General features: G+C 43.8%; 1 protein-coding gene across 4 annotated transcripts in view; it reads left to right on the plus strand.

The window, feature by feature from the left end:
* RAB11FIP4 (RAB11 family interacting protein 4) overlaps nt 1-23,825 on the plus strand; it is a 112,670-nt gene that overhangs the window by 36,943 nt on the left and 51,902 nt on the right. For 2 of the 4 annotated variants that reach the window (XM_039716422.1, XM_039716420.1), the window contains exon 3: nt 9,032-9,120. In XM_039716422.1, the coding sequence (XP_039572356.1) occupies nt 9,032-9,120 (89 nt within the window). Of the gene's footprint in view, nt 1-2,315; nt 2,358-8,048; nt 8,068-9,031; nt 9,121-23,825 lie in introns of those variants that run through there. The other 2 variants (XM_039716421.1, XM_039716424.1) reach the window with 2 other exon arrangements.

Here is a 23,825-nt window from a genome sequence, read left to right on the forward strand (position 1 = left end):
TTGGGCTTTCAGTTCTCTACTAGGAAATTTAAGACTATTAAATTGGCCTTGAGGTATCTGAAAGGTATAATTAATTCATGTTGTTAGGGTACTTGGGGTCATGTATTGGAAGGAAGAAAGTTAATTACAGGTTGGTGATGCAAACCCTGAAGATTGAGATCAGGTGGCTCCAGCCACCTCCTTTCCAAGGAAACAGTCCTTGACAGAAGACACAGACGTGGTTATGCTTCAGAGCTTAGGCTAAAGGCAACAAAAAACAGTGAGGAGGGACTTCAGCTGATTTGCTGCTGATTGCTTTTCTAACTTCCCATAGTGAAATAATCCATCTGTTCTGGACACGAGGTGTGTCCTTTCTAAAGTGCTGGAGTGAGGTCATAGCCCAGAGGCTTCACTTCAGGGACAGGGTGAATGTCACAGTGATCGTGGAATGGTTCCAGGAGAAGCCTCTGGAGAGTCTTCTATGATGAGATTATTATGGAGCTATAATGATGCAAACACGTAAAACCACAGTACTTTTAATTAAAGTTTATGGCAGCCAAAGACAGTGTATAATTAGGTAAAATTACAGTGAGAGGGTACTCTCATCAATGTTTTTGGAGACACCATCCAAGGTGACACTGATGTGTTTGAAGAGAAGGCAAGAGAAAGCCCAGGAGAAAAGTTACTACATTTGTGCACAGACCCTAAAGTCTCTGCTTGGGGTTTTCCTTGAGCAGAAAATGCTGTAGCAAACTGAGTTCTAGTTTAAGTAAGATACAAGATCTGTAAATCATCTGGTGTCTTCTGTAATTCACAGTCTAAAGATTGCACAAATGCACAAAATATGGTCAGGAAGGGATAGAAATGACCCAGAACATCTCTTCTGTGGTAATTGTGCCCTTGTCCACGTACCAGCAGTGATGGAGTGGGCAGCTGCATCTCCTGTACTGTGGGGACAGTTCAAGAATATTGAGTTATCAGTCATGAGGCCTTGGGGCTTTTCATCCTTGCTCACCCTGTGGGAGCTAATTCTTGTGTTCTTATCCTAAGGTTTAATCCTGCAAAGATGTGACCGGGACAAACCTGGTGTACCTTGCACACCAAGTTTATGAATAGCTTAAAGCCCAGCTGTGGAGCATGTAGGGTCCAAATCATTTGTGTGATGCTTGTTAGGATGTATCTGTGAACAGATGCAGAGAAATAATCCAGCTCTGCAGCATCACCTAGAGCTCCCTTAGCACATCATTAGCATTTCAACACTTACACAGACTCACTGCTAAGTGTTTATCATCCAAGCAGCAGCAGTTGTATCTATTTCTGATAAGACACTGTGCTGCACGTTTTCACAGCTTCTCTGTTTCTATTGCTCACCTCATAGCATGGAAATTTTATTCATCTTTGGCTACCTGCCATATTTTCCTTAAAAATTAAATTGGTTATGTTAAAGTTCATAAAGGGCATGTCTGCCTTTCAGAATGGAAAGCCTCCACCATGTTGTTTTAGTGCAGCCACATCCCAAGGGAAGTAGCAGGCTTATTATCAAACAAAAGCAATTTGTCTTGGCAGCAACAGATTATAAATATGATTCTTTGACATCTCAGCCTATTACAGTTGCTTGGGGCAGTCAGATTAATAGAGCAAAATGAGATGCTACTATAAATCCACTGGGGTTTTCAGTAATAGAGTATGAACTTATGCTGTTCTTAGCAATGGAAGCTAAATGTTTAAATTCAACCTTTACAATCCTAAAGCCTTACTATATTTCTTATTTATGAGATTTCAAATTAATTTGTCTTAAAAATGCTTGCCATTACAGTATGGTGATGAAATTGTTTGCTGCACAGAGGTGATATAGTGTCAAGGTTTTTTGGTGGTTCAATGCCTTGAATTTATTTAAATCATGAGACATCTAAGAGCAACAGATTCAAATCAGAGCTGACCTCTGATGATGTTGGGTTGAGCATTTCATATCCAGGGTTGGATTTCTGTGCAAAGCTAAATACTGGAACTTGAAAAAATCCCAAACACCTAAGTGTTTAATGCTCTGTAATTGGTTGATAGAGAAACTCCTACCCCTGGATCTAAAATCTGCAGCTTGTTCTCTCTTCTCCATAAACCAGTGCATTGTTTACTCTTGCATGGTACACATGAGAAGTGTTGTGTTCCTCCACAAAAGGACACCAAACCTTGTTTCCTCCTGGAGCTGCATAAACCTCATGACATATGGGTCACGTAGCTCTGCAGCAGCTGCTGGGACTGTCAGGTGGAAAACTGTTAGTTTCCTTCAGCTGCTGGGTAGCAGGAGGTGTGGGTAAGGATGAGCAATCTCACTGACAGCAGGACCTTGGGAAGGGGTAGAGAAGATGGTTCAAGTGGAGGTAAGTGTGCTAGAGGGCAGAAAGTGTTGGAAGAGCTCCTTCCCACTTTGTCTCTGGGGTGGAATACTGGACAGGTATGGTGCTTGCTATTTATGGAAAACTTTGCTTCTTTTGCTGGTCTTTTGTGGATTAAAGGACTTTGCCTCAGCATCTGTGCTGAGTCCCTGCTGTCTAGGTTGCTTTCCCTATGCAGTTAGGCTTTGCCAGAGCCAGGGATAGGCTTGCCATCAAATTGAAAGCTTTGCAGCAATTTCATTGGAATGCCAGAGTATGAAGGTTTTACTTGTGCTCAAGCTGCCCTCTCTATCTGCTGCCTGCAGGGCTTTAATAACTGCCTGCCTGTAGAGCAATTGCCATGAAATAACACCTGTAGCCTCTTACCTAAGTGCTTTGTGGCACTGCTTAGAGACACTGAGAGCAGCCAGAATATCACTCAAAGGCTGAATTCCCATTAATTTCAGCAGGGTCAGCATGGGAACCATTACTGTTTGCTCAGCAGAGCCAATGAATGTTTTTCCTGTTCTGAATTTATATTGTACTGATCCAGTAAATATTTTCTGCCACTTGTAATACTTAAAAGCTTGAGTGGAGCTGTTAATTCCCTGTGCTCTGCAGGCTAGTGAGTTCCACAGTCAGATATGTTTGCAGGACCAGCCTCTAACTGAGTCTGACCTGTTTCTTGTATTTTAAGATTTCTGTTGTCTTTCCAATAGTCTCTTTACTTTGATAGTCTGCTTAAAAGTACCCAAACCCTGACAAATAAAGGGGGAGCTCCCCCTACTGCCCTCGGTGTTACAGCTCACAGTGATGAGGGTACTGTATGAACACAGACTAATACAGAACTAATACAAAGACAGATGTATTCTGACTTTATAGCTTATTTTAACCATGAAAACAGTGCTGACTGCTGTGTAGTGTTTGGAGGGTCATGGCTGTTATAACGTGAGAGACTGAGCCATGTCAGCACAGAGCATTTCTGCATTTATGAATCTGTGTGCCTTAGCAGAAACACTGTTTTTTATTATGAAATCATACAGCCTGTTGTTCTCCTGCATCAAGGGAGTCTTTCCCTCATGTTGTAGAAGTTTTAAGGACATTTTAGTTATGCTGGGTTATGGAATTTGAAACTGGAGAGCTGTAGGGGCTCCTTCATATTCATTAACAGTGTGGAAGAAGCACAGCTGTAAATTTATACACTTCCCCACTTGCAGCAATAGCAACCTTTGCATCTTCAAAATAGTAACACAGACCATTATGTGCCTTCAAAAATCCATCTCTGTGCTTCCCTAGATCCTGAGGCATCTAATTACTGCAGTTGGTTGGAAAGCTTCTAGAAGCGAGCTAATATATAAGCACCTAAAAGTTAAAGAGTAGATATGTTTCTCTGTGAGTTCCTAGCACTTTTTAATGAAAATTCCAAGAATACAAATTTACGCAGTGTTTCAAAGAAATGTTCCAAAAGGGGTGTTGGCTGTTCTGCTAGCTCAGACTCTGACAGGTTATTTGGACTGTGAAATAATACAGTATGAAATTTGATGGTGTTTTTTCAAAACAAATTGTTCTAAAGCAGAGTACTTCTGGCCTTCTGTTTCACTGGAGATTTTTTTTTTCTTAATAGCTTTTATAGTTTCATTCAGATGCTCCAAGCCCACATATTTCTCACAAAACCAGTGCCAAGTTTTGGCCATCTCCTCCAACTAATTATAAAATCTAATTTGCAGCCCCATAGCTGAGAAAAGAGTTTTACCAGCTGTGACCTGAAGATCCAGCATGGACTAAGAGATGGGTATGTTGCAGTCATGTAAAAGGGAGTTTATTTGCCTGTAATATCTAGGACCAGGACAGCGCCAGCATGGGGATTTCAGTAAAGCACATCAGAAAACCCCAAAGTCTGCATGAACCCATTTAGGTTCGTAGCTGTAGATCTCAAACTTCAGTGAGGCTGTGACTGGAATGATCTGATGGATCTATCTGCTCTGGTAAGAATAACTTACTGACAGGGGTGGTGCCTGGGATGGCTCCAGGGACAAGGACTGTCAGTGAGTGTGGAGAGCTGAGCTCTCCTGGAATTAATTACTTTTAGCTGCTCAATGAACTGAAATTGGCTACTCCTGAAAGTACTTGTGAGTTTTCTAAGACTTCACTCATTTCAGTAAATACACCCTGAAACCATAAATGAGTCTAATACACCACTAAAGATCCAAGGGCAGATAAAGTAAAAAGCTCTTGCTGTTAGGAAAAATGCCAGAAACCAACGACATTCAATTAGGTATCCAGATTTGATTTCCTATAGTATTAAAATTGCCTAATTGCCTGTGAAAATTGTCTGATGTGTTATGGGTTAAATCTCCTTCTTGGAGCATTTGCAGGAAACAGCTTTGCTAAAATTGAGTTTATTTGTGGCCAGAATCTTTGTTTGCAAATTGAATGTTTGTTAGGGTGGAAAAGCCATTTTTAAATAAAACCGATTGTAAATTCATAAAATTATCTCCTAAGGGATATCATGTCTAGCACCTGAGTGACCTGAAAAAGTTAAAGGTTGTAGTCTTCCCCTTCAGTGACTTGTAAAGGACTTCATCCTCTTTGCTTAGGACTGAAGATGACCCTGTTCTGGCCAAATGAACTGTGTTTGCTTTAGCATTTGTAGTGTTAGGATAAATATTTTTAACTCAGATAATGTTGACAGACCAGGCTAGAGAGTGACTCAGTGCTTTGTTAAACTAGAACTCGTACACATCCACGTTTCAAAGAGTTTCTTGAGTGGACAGAGAAGCTGCTTCCGTGCTGGCTCATCAGGTGCTTTTAGCCAGGAAAGAAAATTCAGCAGCTTCTGGCTACTCTCATTTTGTGATCTGATTGTTTAGTCCTTTCTCCAGACACAAGCTTGCTGCCAGTCTGTGTCACAGTGATTTACATCGAGCACAGCCTTTCCCAGTGCTTTCTCCATAAAGGGCACCCTTCAGTGGGGCTGCAGCAATGGGTGCACAAGGACCTGGAGCTATTCCTGGCTTGCTCTTTCCTCTCTCTGCTTCCTCACTGTTATTTCAGTGCAGCTAGGTCTTCTTGCCAAGTGCTGCCCAGAAATGTAGGTGAAATTTTCCCAACTGCAGCAAAGGAGAGAGAACATTGAGCACATTAATATCTTATGATACAGGTAGACATCCAAATGAAATATCTCTAATCAGCCATGTAAGTGGCTTTCAGTTCTACCTTTTCCAGGAAAATGAATTTATAGCAATAATGGGACATCTCTAGTGCAAGAGGCCCGTAAAGTAGCCAGGAATTATTCCTTTGCTTCATTGCAATGGGTTATTTTTGGACAGATTCTAGCCTTGGGTGCACACTGCTGCACAGCTTGAAATATCCACCACGGCAGTTCTGCAGATCTCAGCACATGGGGTTCTGCTCAGGAGTGGTTCTGCTACATCTTTGTCCAGTACCTTCCCATTTCCATACTGAGATTTGCCAGAGTAAACCTTGATTTTCTGTCTAGACTGTGACACACTAATTTAGCTCACTGTGCTTCCCAGACTGCAAGCCAGGATGTGTTCTAATAAGAACATGTCCTAGGTAATAAGAGCACACATGGCACAGCATTTGAGACACTCCAGTGTTCTCTCTTTATGTTACACCATTGTGTAACCCTCCTGGAGTACCTGAAAAATTCAAATTAGATATTTAGATGAAGGGAGCAAAAGGTGAGATTGCATTGGCACTGCTGTAGAAAAACACTGAATAAGAAAGCTGATTCATCACCTGACTTGGTTCCTGGTGAAAAGGGATGAAGGAAGAACCAAGGAAAAGAAAAAATCAGTCCTCTGGAGTGAAGAGATTCCAATTTGTGTCCTCACAGAGAAGAGGAGAACGGAGAACTTGTTCTTAACAGGCATTAAAAAAGTGGCACAATCTTGAGATTTTTAAATCCAGTGGCCATTTTTTCATTGATTTGCTGGATGTTGGAACAGGTTCACACGTCTGCAAGGTAGCAATGATGTGGTTTAGTAATCTCAGAGGAAAATGGTCTCTCAGCATTTCCTTCTCTTCTTCCCTTTTTAATGGAGTAAAATGACATGCAGATCTTCCCAGGAGGATGAAGAGAGCCAGGCTGTCGTGCCAGCTTGCATGAAGAGCAGTGCACAGGGGAAACTGCCTGCTGCACACCCAGACACCCCGCTAAAAACTCCCTTGGCAGAAGGAGAATGGCTCAGATGAACTTATGCCCTCAATCTGCCAGCACCGATGGAAACCTGGCCTGTGACTACACTAAAAGCAAGATTTGGCTTTGTTTGCCATTTTAAGCTATGCAGTTTGGTGATCAAATGGCTGCTGATGTTCTGGAAGTGGGTTTGGTGCTTGGCCAGGTTCTGGATCAGGCTGTAAGAGCCTGGGTCAGGTGGCTCTGGTGAAGTGGTGAGGGCTGCACTGAGTCAGCTGGATATAAAGGAGTCAATGCTTTTCTCCACAGTGTTTTTACTGAATAAATCAAGAGCTATCATGAAGTGGTTCTCCCTAATGAACAAAGGAAATGAAAGAATGTGATCAGGAGTAATCTTAGGTAAGAAATTAAAAGCAAAGAGGGGACACAGAAGAGTCTGCATTTCAGACCCTGGAGATCTGGGAGCTGTTTGTGACTCTAGCTCTAACAGACCAGTCTGGCTGGCCTTTTGACAGGAGGAAAGGTAGAAACATTTCTCACACCCTTGTTTTGGGCAGTTAAATCCTCATTTGAAGACCCACAACTTTTGTGACCTTTCCCCACTAAAAAAAAGAAAATTCGGAGAGAATTGTTGTGAGCACAACTGTATTAGGAAAGTAAAGCTTGGAATTACGGTGTACACTATTGTTGTTGAGAAATTCTAGAACACTGTAAACATACTCTGTTCATTACACTAATCTGCATCCATTACTGTGTAGCACTTGGTATTTATTTTCCTTTTTTGCTGGAGGTAACTCACTTTGAGGAATAGTTGCTCCATCTTTTAGCAAAGCAGTTCATAGTGTGATGAGTCTCACTGTGGGTGCTGGCACAAGGCAGTTTGATGAGCAATAAGCTTTAGTTGTTAATGTCAAAAGGTAGAAACAATAAATTGAATAGTCCTCTGTGAGAGGACTAGCAAATAACCTTAGGCAAGCACAGGGCACTTTAAGCTAAAATCAAAAGGCAGAAAAGGATTATGGCTGTGTGAGAAATGTGACAGTTACAGGTAGGGCAAGTTACATAGAAAGATGCTCTCTCCAGGCAAACAAGTTTAACATCTTTCCCCTGTCAGCCAGTAGATTATGTTTTTGATTGTTAATCCCAGATAAACTCCTCTTTGGGAAGTGACCCTAGCACACATTCTTGTCCACGAACTTCTCCAGCAAAGTGGGCATTTAACAGCTTCATTTATCCTCATTTATCTGCTCAGTAACACCTGAGACTCTCACTTTGCTGCAGAAGCTGAAAAGGAAGAAAAAAGTCTTGCTGCCTTTGTCCATGTGACATTTCTGAAGTCTTAATGATGTCTCCATTCAGCAGGTGCTACCTCGACATGTGCCTGTGTGTGGCAGACAGGGACAGCACAGTGATCCCTCTATTAGGCTTCTCCAGCTGGTCATTTTTTTTTGGTTTCTAAACTACTCTTTTCCTTTGCAAGGGACTCCTCTCCATAACCACAACATGTCTTCATCCCTACAGATGTTATTCCTTCATGTAAAGCCAGGAGAAAAGGTCAGCTAATGGTATAAACCTGTTCAGTTCACAGTTCCTTCCATCACCCTGTTTCCTCTGACTCACCTGCTTTGGGAGCGGTATCCAGGTGTAATGTCACAGCCAATATATTGCATTAGTGCTGGGATGGAAGGGAGGAATAACTGCTGGGCAATTGCAGCTTCCAAGCAGTATAGTGCACAACACATGCTGAGAAGGTTTCACACAGTCTGGGCCCAAGGCTGTGTGAGCTGGGTGCTCTAAAATAACCTGGCCTGTCATTGCTGCCTTCTGCAGCTCTCCCTGCCAAGTGGAGTCACTGGTAATTAATGGGGAACGAGGCATCTGGTGATTTCAGTGTTTCTATATTTGTCTCAGGTTTTCAGATGAGAGAAGGACTGAGGGAAACACAGACATTGATTTTTCCAGCTCTTAATGTGGTTGTTAACAAAAGCAAACACACAATCTTCAAATCTCTGGTTACAGTGCACAGATATTTGCTTGTGAAACACTCTGTGACAAAGCTTTTTTTGAAGGTGGATTTGTGACACTCAGGCATTGCCCCTTTGTCATTTGGACCAGAGAAAATTAGAAGCAGCTCCACCTGACACTGATGTGCAGTAGTTGGTAGCTCATGCCAAGCCTGCAAATCCAATGTTTGACTCCAGAGCCTGGTTTGGTTAGAGGTGGGTTTGTACCCCACAGGGTAGTTTACCAAGCCAAGCAATGCTCAGCTTTCAGTTTCATTGCAGGCTGGTGTATCCATGCTGAAATAATTGAACTTTTCAAGTTCCTCATGTTGAATGTGTGCTGGGCAGAGCTCTGAAGGCAGAGTCGTGTTACACCTATTTAAATAAATCCCAAAACTGCCTTCCAAAGTTTTGTGCATGCAGATTGGCTAGAAACCAGTGTTTCCTCCTCCATTGTCCATGTAATGGAAGATAAGCTCTTGGCCTGACCATTTCCTCTTGTTTCTCTTTGCCAGGCTGTGAAGAGTTGCTAAAAGATGTCCTGTCTCCTGAAAACGCTGAGCCCCAGCACTACCAGCCACAATATGTTGATTACTATTACCAGGTAAGAGAAGCACTATTGGGCCTCATGTTAGTGGGCTGAGGAAGCCTCTGGAGTGATGTTTAGTTAGATCATTGTAAATGTTGTTGTTTTACTTGGCCTATTGACTGACTCTTCATAGGTTCGTGGTTGTTAGCAAGCCGTCCATACTGTTTAACTGCATTTAACACGGGTTAACTGATGGGAAAGTATTTAGCATTTAGGTGATATTCCTCTCACAAGCCTCAGTATTCACCTGGCTGTGAAGGGAGATCCCTGTACAAGATCGCTGGCACCTCACAAGTGGAAAACACTGATTTGTATCTAATTAAATCAGTCAAACTGTAGGTGAACAAGTCCTTAGGGACCTTCTGCAGATAATAAACAGGGCCTCAACAGCTGTTGGGAAGCAGAAACAATTGGAAACCATTGGAAACCTTTGCTGTTATTTTGGCTGGTGGGTGTAGCATATTTTAAACCATTAAAGGTCCTCATTTGTATCCTTAATTTGTCAGTGTCTGTGCAGTCTAAGAAGTAGAGCACTGCTATGTTTTCCTTTTAGCATCTCTTTGTCCCTTCTTCACTTTACATTGGTTTTAATCACCTCCCCCCACGTAAAGATTAAAGGTGCAGTTAGCATCGTGCTTTCAGAGGAGGATTGTGTGTCAGTGGTGTTACAGACTGCAAATAATACAGAAATCAACAGGAAAAGCATTTCACCTTCACAGGTAGTGAAGTGTGAGGACAATTCTCAGGTATTGAGGAAGGATGTGATAAGTGTGCTGGTGAGCTGCAGTTACACAGAACGGTTTCACAGTCCATACAAAAAATACAGAGACATTTCCTGCACCTCAGTGCCCATCACCACTCTGCTTGTTTCTAAACCCCTGGGTTTTGTAACTGATGACACAGATACCCACCATGCTGTTGCTTGGTTACCTTAATAGATGCCATAAACCAAACTGCTTGGTTTGCAGTAGCTGATAGAGGCTATAAAATGCAGACAGGCTCTGCACACAGTCCATGTTCTCCTGTTGCTATGCAGACTGGTTCTGACACTCTTTGAGAGCAGGTGACAATTGGGTCTGTATTCCTTAGAGATTTCACATCTGCTGTCATGCAAAGATGTGCTGGGGAGAGCTCTTGAAGACAAACTGCTAAACTCTGCAACTGCACCTCTTCTGCCATCCGTCCTCCGGGAGAGCCTGAGGGTTGGAATTGCAGTTGCTAATCCTGGTAACAGCTGCTGAGTTCCCCATTGGAGTGCTGGATTTGTGCCTCTGGAGAGGGAGGGGGCAGAGGGTGACCCTCCCTCAGAAAGAGCTGACCTGACCCTGCTGTGCTGGAAGCCTTGCTGGTCACTCCTGATGTCCACCAGCCCCCTGGATGGTCCCTGCAGGGGTGGCACCACTGCAGTGGGGTCCTGCATCAGTGTTTGTCAACTTTAATAGACCCAGTGTGGGATTTGTGCAGCCTGGGAGCAGAACCAGGTCCTTCCACAGCTGCCCAGGCCAGGTGAGCTGTCGTGTGGGAGAGAACAGGGAATGGTGTGCACTGTTGTGCATCCCACGCTTCTCCCACGGCTCTTCTGCACCGCTGCTCTCCAGAGGGGCTGGTTCCATCTCCCATCTCCAGGTCCTCCAGGTGCAGTTTGGAAACTGTTCGCTAGATGTCAGCTATAGACAGGGAAAAGGCGTGAACAGCCTCTGCTCCTGCCTTAAGGATCCTCTGCTGTGGCAGGAAGCTGGGATTTTCTCGCTGATGAAGCAGAGGAGAACCGAGGGTTTGAGGCTATCACCGTTCATGGAGTTTGTTCCCCGTTCCCAAAGAAAAACATATGGCAAACGTGTAAGCTGTCCTTGCATCTCCCAGACCTTAATGAGTGTCAATTCCTGGTGCTGTAATCAAGTTTGTGGGCAGCTCCCATTGGCACAAATGGCAGCTGCCCGTCTAATCTGATTTTCAGCCCAGACGCCCTTTGCATGTCTCTCTAATTCTCAGGTGCACTCAGATTCCCAGGCAGCAGGAGGACACAACTGCTGTGATGCTACAAACAGATACTTTAAAAGGGAGTGCGTCTTTTTTATTGCACCCAAGGGGCTGTGCTTGCACAAAGGCAGGTTCTGAGCTGGTTCATTGTTATGCTGTCTCTGCACTGAGGACTTGAAAGGAAGTTTCCCCTGTCCTCTCACTTTTGCTTCCCCTCCCAAGAGCCCCTCCCTGTATCGCAGCTTTCTGAAGCCCAAAGGCAGCAAACCGAAGAGGTAAAGGTGATTCCAAGAGGTGGGATGAAGTGGCAGGAGCCACTGTGAAGTGCTGAACTGGTCCAGCTGTTTGCTTGTGTTGAATCAAATGGGGAAGAAACTGCCAAGCCTCAAGCCTTTAATTAAAATCAACTGAGTGCAATTAATTTAAAGGGATTTTTGTATAAAAATACTTTAAAATCATTTTTTTTAATATAAAACCCCCTGATACCAGGAGCGTGGGGCATTTCATTTGACATTTTTTTAAATTGTCTGATTTTAATTTTTGTTTTTCTTCAGTGTAAACACAGAGCAAAAGCCAACAAGCTTTTAATGTCTGAAGACTTTGTCAAAAAAAAAGAAGGCAGAAAAAAAATCCTATTGTGTATGCAATTCAAAATGTAAGGGCCATTCCATGGAAGGTTCTTAATGGCCTGTATTGAGAGGCTGTGAGAGTGATACCACAGGCAAATAGAGAGCTCTGCCTTTGAGCTCAAGGCTGTTAAGGTGTGATATACAGAACATAAGGAGTGTGACTTTTGTGGGTTACTGCAGGATGTCCCACTGGCTTCCATCAGCATTGATTCTGGCTGCAGAGTGTGTTTTCTTTTTGGACCAGAGACAGCTGGTCCAAAGAAACTTAGGAGGATGGGATTGCAGTTAGGAGATAGCAGCTCTAGAGCCCTTCAGCTCTGGGACCTAGAAATAAACCTTTTCTGTCTGTGAGTTGAGTCTGTTGATTTGGTTAAAATCTGTATTGTGCTCCATTTGAGGCACTGCTTCAGTCAAGTGCTGTTCATTAGTATAATTTCTGTCTCTCACAGCCTTTAGAGAGGTAATAGAAATACTCAGAATCTGCCAAAAGCCGTTTTGTCAATCCCAAATTCCTTTCCCAGTGATTGCTGCTATGGCCTCAACTCTTGTTTTGGCTTCGGTTTGAAGGGAGACAAAAGTCTCCCTAGTCCAGTTTGCTTTGTGACGGGCATCTAGTAGCACTTCAGAGCCCTTGGATAGCCTTTTGGAGGTGGTAACCAACACAAAGTCCACAGCTGAAGTTTGTGTGTGCACAGCCAGGCCCAACTGAGCCAGCTCAAACAAAGCAGAGTGCCTGTGTCTCGAATTTCCAACGGGCTGGCTCGGGCTGCCCGGGCACCCAGCCCAGGACTGGGGAGAGAGGCTGGCTGCATCTGCAGCTCCCTGGCCAAGGCTTGCACTGCAGGCCCTGACAGGCACTGCTGTGGGTCTGGGTGCTCTAAGTTTAGGGAAATGGGAATTGGAGCAGGAGCTCCTTTGTCAGCTCTTCACCTGGTGTATTCTGGCTGCTCAAATGTGAAGGGAGCCTGACTCTAGACCACCCCAGTAGGTGACAGAAGAGGGGGTTGAGTGACAGAGCCTCTCACCATCAGCTAGCAGGGCACTTCTGAGTGTTCCTTGTCAAGGGACAGGCTGTTTTTACATGTGAGTTGTTGCCTTTTCAGCTGGAATCAATGGCCAAAAGCCATATGTGTAAACCCAGTGGAAGAGCATATTGTAAGGAGCAATAATGGCAGGTCCTTGTTTCAATCAAAGCTGTTTGTTTCTTATTAATTGTTGCTGTATTGACTTGCCACATACCTTTTTTTTTTCTGTTCCCATCTGTAAATAAGAGTGAATCTGTCTCTTCCCAAAGTACAGGACAATCACTGCATATCAAAGAATGAGCTGTCTTTTCAGTCCTCTGTGTGTTCCCCTGCCTGCCAAGTGATTAATTACACTGTATGAACAGCAGAAAAATTGTTGAAACATGACAAATAAATTGTGTTTGCCTCTGGGATGGAGCTGGGACTGCTGGCTGCTCTGCTGCTTTGAAAATATTTTCAGTAGCAATTAGGAGTCCCTCACCAGCTTCTGAAAAAAGTTTTTTTTTTTCCCCACTAGCTGCTTGAGGATATCTCCAGACACCTGTGTCAGAGCAGAGGGGACCTTCTGCACTATGAAGACACTGTGGTGCAAATGGGTTTTTCACTAGGCTGTGGAAGAAAGTAGCAGGAGAGCCTGTAACCAGAATATTTTGAATTTTCATCTCATATATTCTGTGTTTAGAAGCAATGACTCCACCATTGGAGAGAATAACTGACCTCATTTGTTAGAAGGTTTTTCTTGATAGTGTTTTTCCTAACATCAAACACAGGTGTTGCTTATCTTAATGTGAAATACATCTTCCCTTCCACCTTCTGTGGCAGCAATAGTGGAGACACTCCTATCTTTAAAAAAGTACACAAGTGGTTAAGGTGGAAATACCTTTTCAACCAATGGCCAAGGGAAGAAATCAGTCTGTGTGGTAAGGACAAGCAGTATTAAATACATCAAACTGAAGCTTTTTTCCCGTTTCTTATCATCATCCTCCAGTTTTCTCCACCACCCACACTCTGTCACCGTTGGCTCCCATTGTGTTTTCAGCCCTGCAGATGTTCAGTGTGAAGATTCCCCTCCCTGTGCTTGGGACCTGGGGTGTTTCTGCCCCCTGGCATCACACAGGGCATGTTTGCTCCCCTTGCCAAGCTGCTGGGGGGCTCCTGTGTCCTGCTGCCACCATGGGACCTGTTACATCCAGAGGTCTGTGTTAGACCTAGTGCTCCTAAATCTGCCAGGTTCTCCTTCCCCTCAGCTTCTGCTGCATTCCCTGAGAAATAAATATGTTCAGCATCTCCAGAGATGGCCTTTTGGGAGGCCCAGCCTCAGGCTTGATCCCAGCCCCTGCTGAAGTTGGTAGAAACACTTCTTAGACCCTGGCAGGTGTTGGATCTACATCTGGGGTTGTTCCCAAGGTCGTTGTCTGAGTCCTTGCTGGAGGAGCAAGGTGGGAGAAAAGCTTGGTAAAGTACAGCCATGCAGCTATAGAGAGAAAAAAGTGCCTGTTCCTAGGCAGGATTTTACACAGGCAGTGTGCACTGTCTGCATCAGTGAGAAGTTTATTGTAACCTCCACAGGCAGTACCCTCAGCAATTCATTTTTCTATTTTTTTTCAAGCATCAAAAAGCAACATTAACTACAACTGCTGAGAAACCCCCAGTGAGCAATTACCAAGAGCAATGAAGAGCACGGTGTGCCCCCGTTTGGGATTCATTTACATGGAAATTGCCTGCTTTCACCTGGCGATATTCGGAATTTTATTTTTTAGGTTTGTGCATACATGCAAAAATAACTGTCCTTGGTCAAAACACCTGCATAAAAATAGCCTGCCTCTCTGGCTGCTCAAGCTGATTCTGAAATGTTGCCCTGATGAACTGCTGGACTGAGAATGAGCAGTTCTGCACTTGGGGCAAGGCAGGCACCTTTCAACAAAATAAATGCCAACTCCTGCAAACACAGCCATAAAAGAGATTGAAGATTATTTTCTTTATTAAACCAGCTTGCATTTTTGGTTTGGTGGAACATCACACACTGACACTTTTAAAGGGGAAATTACTTCGCCCCTGACTCATTTTTGCTCAGTTGCGGTATAAAATAACTCAAATAACACACTCTAGCCTGGTCAAAAATAATTCTTATCTTTCTCAAAATGTGTTTTAAGTTTTCTTTAGAGAGAAATCTGAGTTTTTGACTTTCTCATCTGGGCTGGGTCAACAAAATACTCTGAGACCTTCAAGCCTGTAGGCTGGAGAAATCTTTTGCCATGCAGTTCTTGGCACAACACCCCAAATGCAATCCCACTGGGGCCAGCAGGGCTGGGGGTGACCTGGCAGAGAAGCCAGAGCCCTCAGCATGGAGTGTCTCAGTGCAAAGTGTTGATTCAGGTAGGGCACTGCGAGAATCCAGCATCTGGGCTGAATTTGTGACCGTGTTTTTGTACAAATTCTACCAGTGAGCTGGTTTAAATTTTAAGCACCTGCTCTTGCAGGTGAACCACTGGTCTCCTGTAATAGAAGCATAAATCAGTGAGAGGCCAGAGATTGTTTACTTCCCCACAGGGTTGTGTCTGAGTTAAAATTTACTGTTTCTTAGGGCTTAATTTGGCTGGGTGGTTTGAGACGGGGAAGTGTGACTGCCTGGTTCAGACGTCACAGCTGTGCTTGGCAGCATAGATGAAGCTCCAGCTTGAGCATCCTTCCAAGCATCCACAGCAAAGTAATTTTGTACACTGATTGTTATCAGTATCTCTTTTTTTGTTTTGTTTTTTTTTTTTGAGTATTTCTTTTCTAGGCCCAGGTTGAGTTTTGTGTAGCATTCAGAGCTTTACCATTTTGAAGCCTGTCACCCCTCTCTTTGGCAGAACCATTTAATAGACATTTTCTGTCTCAACCTGAATTTTCTTTCTGAGTCATTATCTTCAACCTTTTAATCTGCTGATTTTCTGACAGAGCACAGTTTTGGGGGTGTTTTTTCTGAAATTGTCAGTTGCTATGGCAAAATATTCCTCCCATCCTTGGATAAACCAATTTAGGCTGTGGCACAGTCTTTAGGTAGAAGCTGTGAAATGACTGAAAGCTAAAAGTTGGTGTCTTTTATTGAGGAAGTCACATCCTTATTGATTTAGTCCTTCAGGTAAGTATGGCTTTGTGGTTTAGTGCCTTTTGCCTTTTGTTTGATGTGCGGAAAATCTGTCCACTTCAATTTGTGGTGTGTCCTGAGTACAGCAGTCTTAGCAGCAAAAGCAAAGAAATATTATGACAGCACTCGCTTTGCTTTGTGTTCCTGTGAAAGAAATGCAACTGCTCGGTCAGAGGGTGGTGAGCAAGTCCTGACTGACACACAAATACCAAAATATCTGTAATAAAAGTAGCTCTGTGAGGGCAGGGCACACAGCATTCACTGACTTGCTTGACACTTGCTTGACAAGGAAACCTTTGTCCTCCAGTTCATAAATTGATGGTGGTTCTTTTTTTAAAATTTCTTATTCTACTTTGTATCATTTCTCCTTGCTGCTTGGGGAAATTTCTGCTTAATTTATGGAAGATTGTGGACAATGCACAATTGTCTTTCTTCTTGGAGGATTTACAGTGGTAAGGCTGTGAAATTGAAATATAGATTGTGGGTTTTTAGTAAATAACATTGGTTTAAATTGGTTGGTGTATTTTTTTTGTTTGTGGGTTTGGTTGTTGATTTTTTTCAGAAGAAGAAATGTCTATGTAAACGTGTAAAAGCTGGTTGATAAAACCAAGATTCCAGGTTACTATGAAACTGTAAAGTCAACCACAGAGGGTTCTTCTAGCTGATAAAACCAGCAAAATCCCTCATTGCACAAGCAAACAAAAAGGATCTGACTGCTTCTTTAACTTCTCTGATGAACCTGAGAGCAGTGTCATTTTTTGAAGGTAGCTTCTTTCATTTTTCAAAACAATAGCAGCACATACTGCTAGAAACTTTCCCAGTAAAATAAAAACATTCTTCCATAGATGAAACCTTACAGGAGTCGTTTCTGTCACACAGCTGTTGCTGTGCTGAGACAGTATTGTAGGGTTCAAATACATTATTTCAGTAGCCTCAGGAATTGCCACCAAAGTGACCCAGACAGTTCATGACATTGCCCAATTCTTCTCCCAGTTACGAAAGCTCCAGGACACCTTTCCCACGTCCTCTGTCTCTCACATCAGTCTCAGCTCTTGCCACATCCAAAGTCCCCACAAAAACACGTGGTCTTTGTCCTCCTCTCTCAGGTGTCCCTGCAGGTTGTCCTGGCATGGCTGTGACCTGCTCCTGCTGTGGGACTCAGCCACAGCCAAGTGTCACTGAAGTGCTGCAAGGGGACCATGGCAATGTCCTGTGTCAGAGGCAACAGAACTGTTCAAAATTAAACCAGTACTCAGCTGGGCTGGTAGAGCTAAAATAAGATCTTCCAGATTATCCTGTCTGTTTTTAGAAACTGGAGAAGAATCAAAAGGTGATTTTTTTTAATTTTTTTTTTTTTTACATGCTGCAGTGTAGAATGTCTTTGTCTGGGTGAAGGCAGGCTTTGCCAGCACTGTCACACATCTGGGCTCAGAGAAGCAATTTGTAACTGAACAGGAAGAAAAAGTAGGCCAGCCTACAAGAGAGTATCTAGGAATTACTCCTGAGGGATTTGTGCTACACTGCCTCCAGCAGCTGAAATAACAGCATGAAATTGCGATTAAAAATTAAGAAGAGATATGGGCTATTTGACCTTCTTTCAGTCAGGGACACAGAGGCCCTGTCTAGGATGGGGATGCAGAGAAATGCAGCTTCTGTTGAGCAATTACGTGCCAGCAAGAGGCTGCTGAGGTTCATCCTAAGCTCCATGGAACAGGGAGATAATTTCTTGCCTTGCAGAACCTAAACCAGTTTCAGCACTGGTTCAAGTGGAGAGAAACTGTCCTTGCTCCAACTGCTATAGATGAGAAATAGGAAATAAACTATCAATTGTTACATTTTCTGAGTTTACAGAGAGCTAGGAAAGATTAATTAGGCCCCTGAGAGGCTATGTTAATTAGGATTTAATTTGCCAAACTTGGTCTTTGGCTCACCTTTTAACCCAGGCCGTTCGTGTAAATGCCCAGCTGACTCCAGCATCAGCTGGGGAGCAGGCCATGAGACAGAGCAGCCTGTTTGGGTGGATGTGTGCCCTGATCCCAGGCTTGTTTTGGAACTCAGTTATGATAAGCTGCTGGGAAGTGTAAGTTAGAATAATAATAATATAACCATGGCAGTGTTGATACAGAGCTGACGCAAATGCTGATGAGCATTTTGGGCTGACAGTGTGAATCTGGTGGCTCAGTTGAACCACCAGGACTTGAAGAGGTTTGGAAAGGGAATGCACAAAGCAGAAAAGGCATATCAAAAAGGGTGATTCCTTGGAGCTTGTTCCAGCCTGTGTAAATAAGACTGTGATAACAAAGTGTTTGACTTCACAAGAGGTTTTGATTTGTCCTGAGCCATGGAGCCTGGGAGTCAGTGAGGAGACAGCCCTGGTGTGAATCCTGCCTTTGTTACCTTTGGGCATCAGTCTCTGGTCACTCCACATATTGTTTGGGGAAGAGGCTTTCTCAGTGTGTTTGTGCAATGCCACTAGAGCCAAGCAGGATAATGACTGGAGGAGAGAAGGTTTGCAGACTCTGCACCCTTTAATAGGTAGAGCAAATACATAAATATGGTATTAATGTATATATGTATATACATATGTATGGTATAAATACATTATAGATTTTGGCTACCCATTTGTATAGAATATTGCAATACTTAGGTAAATTGTCTCGCCCACGGTAGAAATTTATTCATAGCACTCCAACAAAGCCTGACCTCATTTAAAATGGGGGGAACTTCTCAACTGATTTGACTGTGCTGCCACCTTCTTCAACTGACAGAGAGGATGTTTGTCGTGTTTTGGTGACAGAGTAACAGACAGAACATTGTGTATTTCTGTATGTTCTCCACAAGAAGTTTCCTATGTCTGTAACTGTTCTGTATTTATTACCGTCATATGCATGTGGAAAAAATGATTGGTGTTTGTTTCTTCAATGAGTTCTTAATTATTGTGTCCTTGAAGGCTAATGCCATTGGGGAACGTTTTTGTGGGTAACTGGGGCATGTGTCTTTCATCAGGAGATGGACCATATGGTTACAATGCCCTGAGGCACAATCATGGAAAGGTCTGGTGCATGGAAGGTGGGAACTGTCCTTAATGGAGAGGGGTATTGAAGAGCCACGAAGAACTGCTTGTCAGATTCTTAGATGATAAAAATCAATTTAAGAACATGAGAGAAACAAGCTTGTGTTCCTGCTGCGCTGGTTGGGAGTTATTTTCCCACCTTGTAAGCTTTTGAGACTGTTACAGTAGGAGCTTTACCCATATATATCCCTCCTTCCAACTCTTACAGCTTCACCTTCGACAGGGTTCTCTTTGGGTTTTCAGCGTTTCAGAATTTAAAATGGCTTGTCACTCCTCAGAATTTTCACAGACTAGTTATTATTGTGAAAAAGTGAGGAGGCCTGAATAATGAATGAAGTCAGTATTTCACTGCATCTCTGAGATTTGATTTTTATGGAAATCAGTAATACAAAATATTTTATGAGACTTATCGATAAATATTGCCTTTCACAGATATTTGTTTTCCTCTGAACTGTTCAGCACGAGCATCAACAACCATCCCACTATGAATCACACTTTGCAGGGTGATCTGGCTGTGGGAGCTGCCACAGGTTTGTCACATGGGAAGTTGTTAGTCAAGTGGCAGAGTAAATCATCAACTTTCTCTCCTCAACTGTGTTTTGAAACTGCACTTAAATGTTTCTGTTTGTCTCACTGCCAAGCAATGGTGAGATATAATGGGGAATTATAAAAGGGAGTTTTGTGCAGTAAATTCAGAGTTCAGCCGTTCTCTAGTACAATTCCTTGCCTATAAAGAACCTCTGAGGAAGCCTTCTCAGATTACTGCACCCTGACAAAACACTGCCATCAGGAGATATCCTGTGTCATGTTGTGGTTCTCAAATCAAAGGGGAAGGAGTTTGTGCTCAGATATTGTAGAAGGTGCCCTGCCAAGAGTGACTGATACCCTGCTGGTTTACAAAGAAAAGTTTTAGCAGTGAAATGTACTGAATAACACTGCCCCATGTGCTTCATGAGGCAAGGTCCTAGAGCTGGGGAAAGTCCTGGAGCACTTTCTCTGCAGTTATTGAAGGTCACTAATTTTTCCCCATAAACAAAATCATCAGATATTTCCTTACATAGAGCCAGGGCATTACTTGCTGTACTGTTGAGGGACATGCTTTTCCTCTAGGCTGTGTGTAGTCTTACTAGATCAAAAACTTTCACAGGAGGAGACAGTCTCTCTTGATTCTATTTTTATAGTGCTTGTCTTGTATTCTTTTGCCTCTCTCCTGGGAGGACAGATCATTTCATTTTAGAAGAAAGACATTGGAAAGAGAAGAAACCAGCACTAGTAGGAGTATTTCAAGATTTACTGAGTGAAATGGTCATATTTAATTTGACTTAAAGTCCATTGTGCATGGACTCACCTTCCTATGCAATGTCTTCTCTCCTGTGGGGGAACTGATACCCAAGAGAGGAAGGGCTCTCCTGAATAAGCTCCCAGGAGTTCAGACTGGGTTAGGACATCCCCTCTCACCTCTGTTAGCTCCCTGAGGCTGACATGTGCAGGCCAGCTTGGCAAGGCACCACATCCCACTTCCAGGAGGCTGGGGCTGCCCTGGCACTCCTGATGCTTCCACGAGAGCCCCTGGCTAACAAGAACCACGTGGACCACACACCTTCTGCCTCCTGGGGCACTCCACCATCTGTAACTGCTTCTTGCATGACTCAGGGGGTCTCAAAGTTTCCCCCGTGCTGACAACTCACTGCCTCTATTCCCATGGCATCAGAACACTTCCATACTGAACATGATTAATTAGAAGGGAGAGGTGAGTGTCAAGGGCAGGGATCAGTGTTTAAGAGTAGTTCAGTGTTTTAATTTGAGCAGATTATGGAAATAGAATGTGAAAGGTAAGTAGAGGTGTTTTGCTCCGTGCTGAAATGGTAAAGAAAGAGCATATTTAGCACAGGGAGGGCCCCTTCCATGACCTGTTCTTTACAGAACAGGGGGCACTGGCTGGACTCACCCCACAGCCATGGGTGTCTTGGTTTTCAGTGGATGTTTCCAGTCTGCACTGTAGGTCATGGTGCAGGTGCTGGGTGGGAATCTTCTTCATTAGCTTCATTTCCCTCTAATATTGTATATTCAGAAGTATCTGTGCAGCACCAGGCCACTGACAATACTGCTGATTACTTCACATCACTATTTAATTAGGATGAAAGACACGGAATGAGCAAATGGAAATTTTACACTTGGGAAAGAAATTGATTTATGGAACAATCAGACTGTTAGCTCCAGCAGGCTTTTCTTTAAAAAGTCACTTCGGGGTTGATTTAAATCAGGGGATTTGTACAAAATTATTCTTCTCAGCCTGTGATTGCAGAGATCTAACAATGGGGCAGAAGTGGATCCTCTGTTGCATTCTGTACTGTACCTCAGGAGTGAGGAGCTCAAGCCTTCTGCAAGGCTGGGCTTAGCAATGCCTCAGTGGGACCCCACTGAAGGGCCTTGCCTGGGCCATTCCTGTTAAGTCTCAGAGCTCTGCTCTTGCTACAGCAAGGAATTTCTGTCCTTTGGCCAGTGTAGAATCACCTGGGAATTAAAACTGATCTAATCTAAAGGCAGCTAGGGGATGTACCTAGGTGCTGCCCTTCCTCATGCTTTGTATAAATGCAAATATCACCCAAAAGGCTCCAATCAGTCTGAAAGGTCTGGTGCTAATATTGTCACAGCCTTGCCCACACTCGTGAGCTTTATTGGGCAGCTGTACATTTCTGCTGAAGCTGGGAGTTTTCCCTGAGGCACCCTGAAATAAATGTTGTAGGAATTGAAGGTGTCTTGCCTCCTAGAGCAGATCTGCACCTGCTGTTCCCTGCTCCAGGCTCAGCCCAGCAGCACCCAGTCTGGCATCATCACACCCTGCTCCTGCCAGGCTGCCAACAGCCCCTGTGAAGGCCTTGCTGCTGACACCAAATGTCTCCCAGTTCCTGCTCACAGTGAAGCTGAACCAGAGGTTATGTTTTTCCTGGTATGTCTGTGTTTGTCGAGGAAACTTCGCTCTGCTGATATTTATAGTCTTAATGCCTGTGAAGGGGCCATAATAGAAACAAAAGGCTGCTTTCTGTCCTTCTCTCAGGCTGCTGCAGCACTTGTTGCCCCAGAGTTCCTGTGGGGAACTGTGGATTTGGCTGAGCTATAGCCGAGTTCTTTTTTCTTCCAATTTCTGTAGCTAGAAAGAGGAGTATTTCTGTGACCAGGATAGAGAAGTTGATACAGATATTTGGCTAATGAATATTTGTCAGCCCAGAAAAATGAATTCTATCTTCCCTGTTAATGAAAGGTGTATTTTGAGGGACTCTAATGCTAAACACAGGACCAGGTGAGAAAACAGCTGAATTCATTTTCCTATTGCTACAAACTTCCCATGATTTTTGAGAAGGGCAGCAGAACCATGCCCTCCATATACCATGCTGTTCTCCCTATCAGTAAAATAAGTATAAACTGTAAGTTCTGGCTGGCTGGATGGCAGGCTGGCTGGCAGGGCATATTCACCTGACTGTAGCTGCCAGCTCTACTGAGCAGAGTAGCCCCCTCCTCTTATCTCTTGTCCAACTCCAAAGAACTGCCATTGAATTACCATTTCCTGCCCCAAGCCAGAGAACATCCCTCAACAAACAACTCCAAAAGGGCTTGACAGTTAAATAATTGCCTCTGCTGCCTGGCTTTTAAGAAATTAAGTGAAACTTAAATGGGAGTTCTGCAAAGTTTGATAGTCCTTCCACTCAACTGCCATCATTCATGGTGGGTGTTCAAGCTTCCAGCCTAATGGGGATTTGTGAGGAGGCATCAACTCAGAAAAAGTGTCAACAGCACCACGGGTCAGACCAGGACATGTTATTATGCACCTTTGAAAACACAGCCAGACTTCACATCTCAGCCCAGCATGCAGCAATCATTAGTCACCCTGCATAATCCCCTTGACCTATTTTTTTTTTTCCTTTCACAGTGGTCACATTTGAAAATATTGTCTGGAGCTGGTTGGGCCCACACAAGGTTGTTAATTGGGAGCTGTCTAGCTAAGGGGTGAGGCAGAGGCCAAGCTCAGCACAGTGTGCTCAGCACCCTGGTGGCATTGCTGAGGGCTCCCAGGGAGGTGGTGCCTGGGGGGCCTTGTGTCACCAGCACAGGGACTTTATTCCTGATGCTTCTGAAGGGGCTGGTTCTGAAGCACCTGTGTGCTTTGGTTTATCTGGAATTAGGAATTTGGCAGGAGCTGCCCCAGCAGGAGGGTTGGAATGTGAGAAGTGCTAATGACATTTACTTAGAGCAGTGGGAAGACCCCAGCTGGAGCAATGGACCAGCCAGGAAAAGCTGCCCACACACCTCCATCCCAGAGAGCTGGGTGGGCATGGCCTCAGTCATTAGGGGATTTTAAAGGGCTTGCCATCCTTCTTGTTTGCCCTGAAGGCTGGTGCCAAAGCAGAGGGAAGCAGCACAATTCCCAGTGCACTGGGGCTATCACTCATTGTCATCCCACAGAAGCTGCTTTCCCTTATCCAGCAGGGACAACTGTGGGGTGGCCCTGCATGGGTGGAGAGATGTGGAAATGATCTGCAAGCTTGGTAGAGAGGCTTGTAACTTCAGAGAGATTTATTCCACATCCCATATATCAGTTAAATTCCTGGAGGCTGAGGCCAGAGTTATGTAGATGAAGGAATTAGCATAAAAACTATTTACAATACTTATTCCATTATTATACTATCAAAGTGCTTCACAGGCTCTAATGAATTCCTGTTGCAGCTTCTCTGGGAGCTAGAAAATTGTTATTCATCCAAGTCTGAAGATAAATTGAGCTGTTCAGGGATAAGGGCCAGGTTGGTGGCAGAGTCAGTTTGGTTTCTAGATAAGCCAGGTTCCTGCATACCACTGAGGTCACAGAAGATGTCCATGATGGAGTGAGA

Source organism: Passer montanus, unplaced genomic scaffold (genome assembly GCF_014805655.1).
Source record: "Passer montanus isolate IOZ18808 unplaced genomic scaffold, ASM1480565v1 scaffold35, whole genome shotgun sequence".
Lineage (NCBI taxonomy): Eukaryota > Metazoa > Chordata > Aves > Passeriformes > Passeridae > Passer > Passer montanus.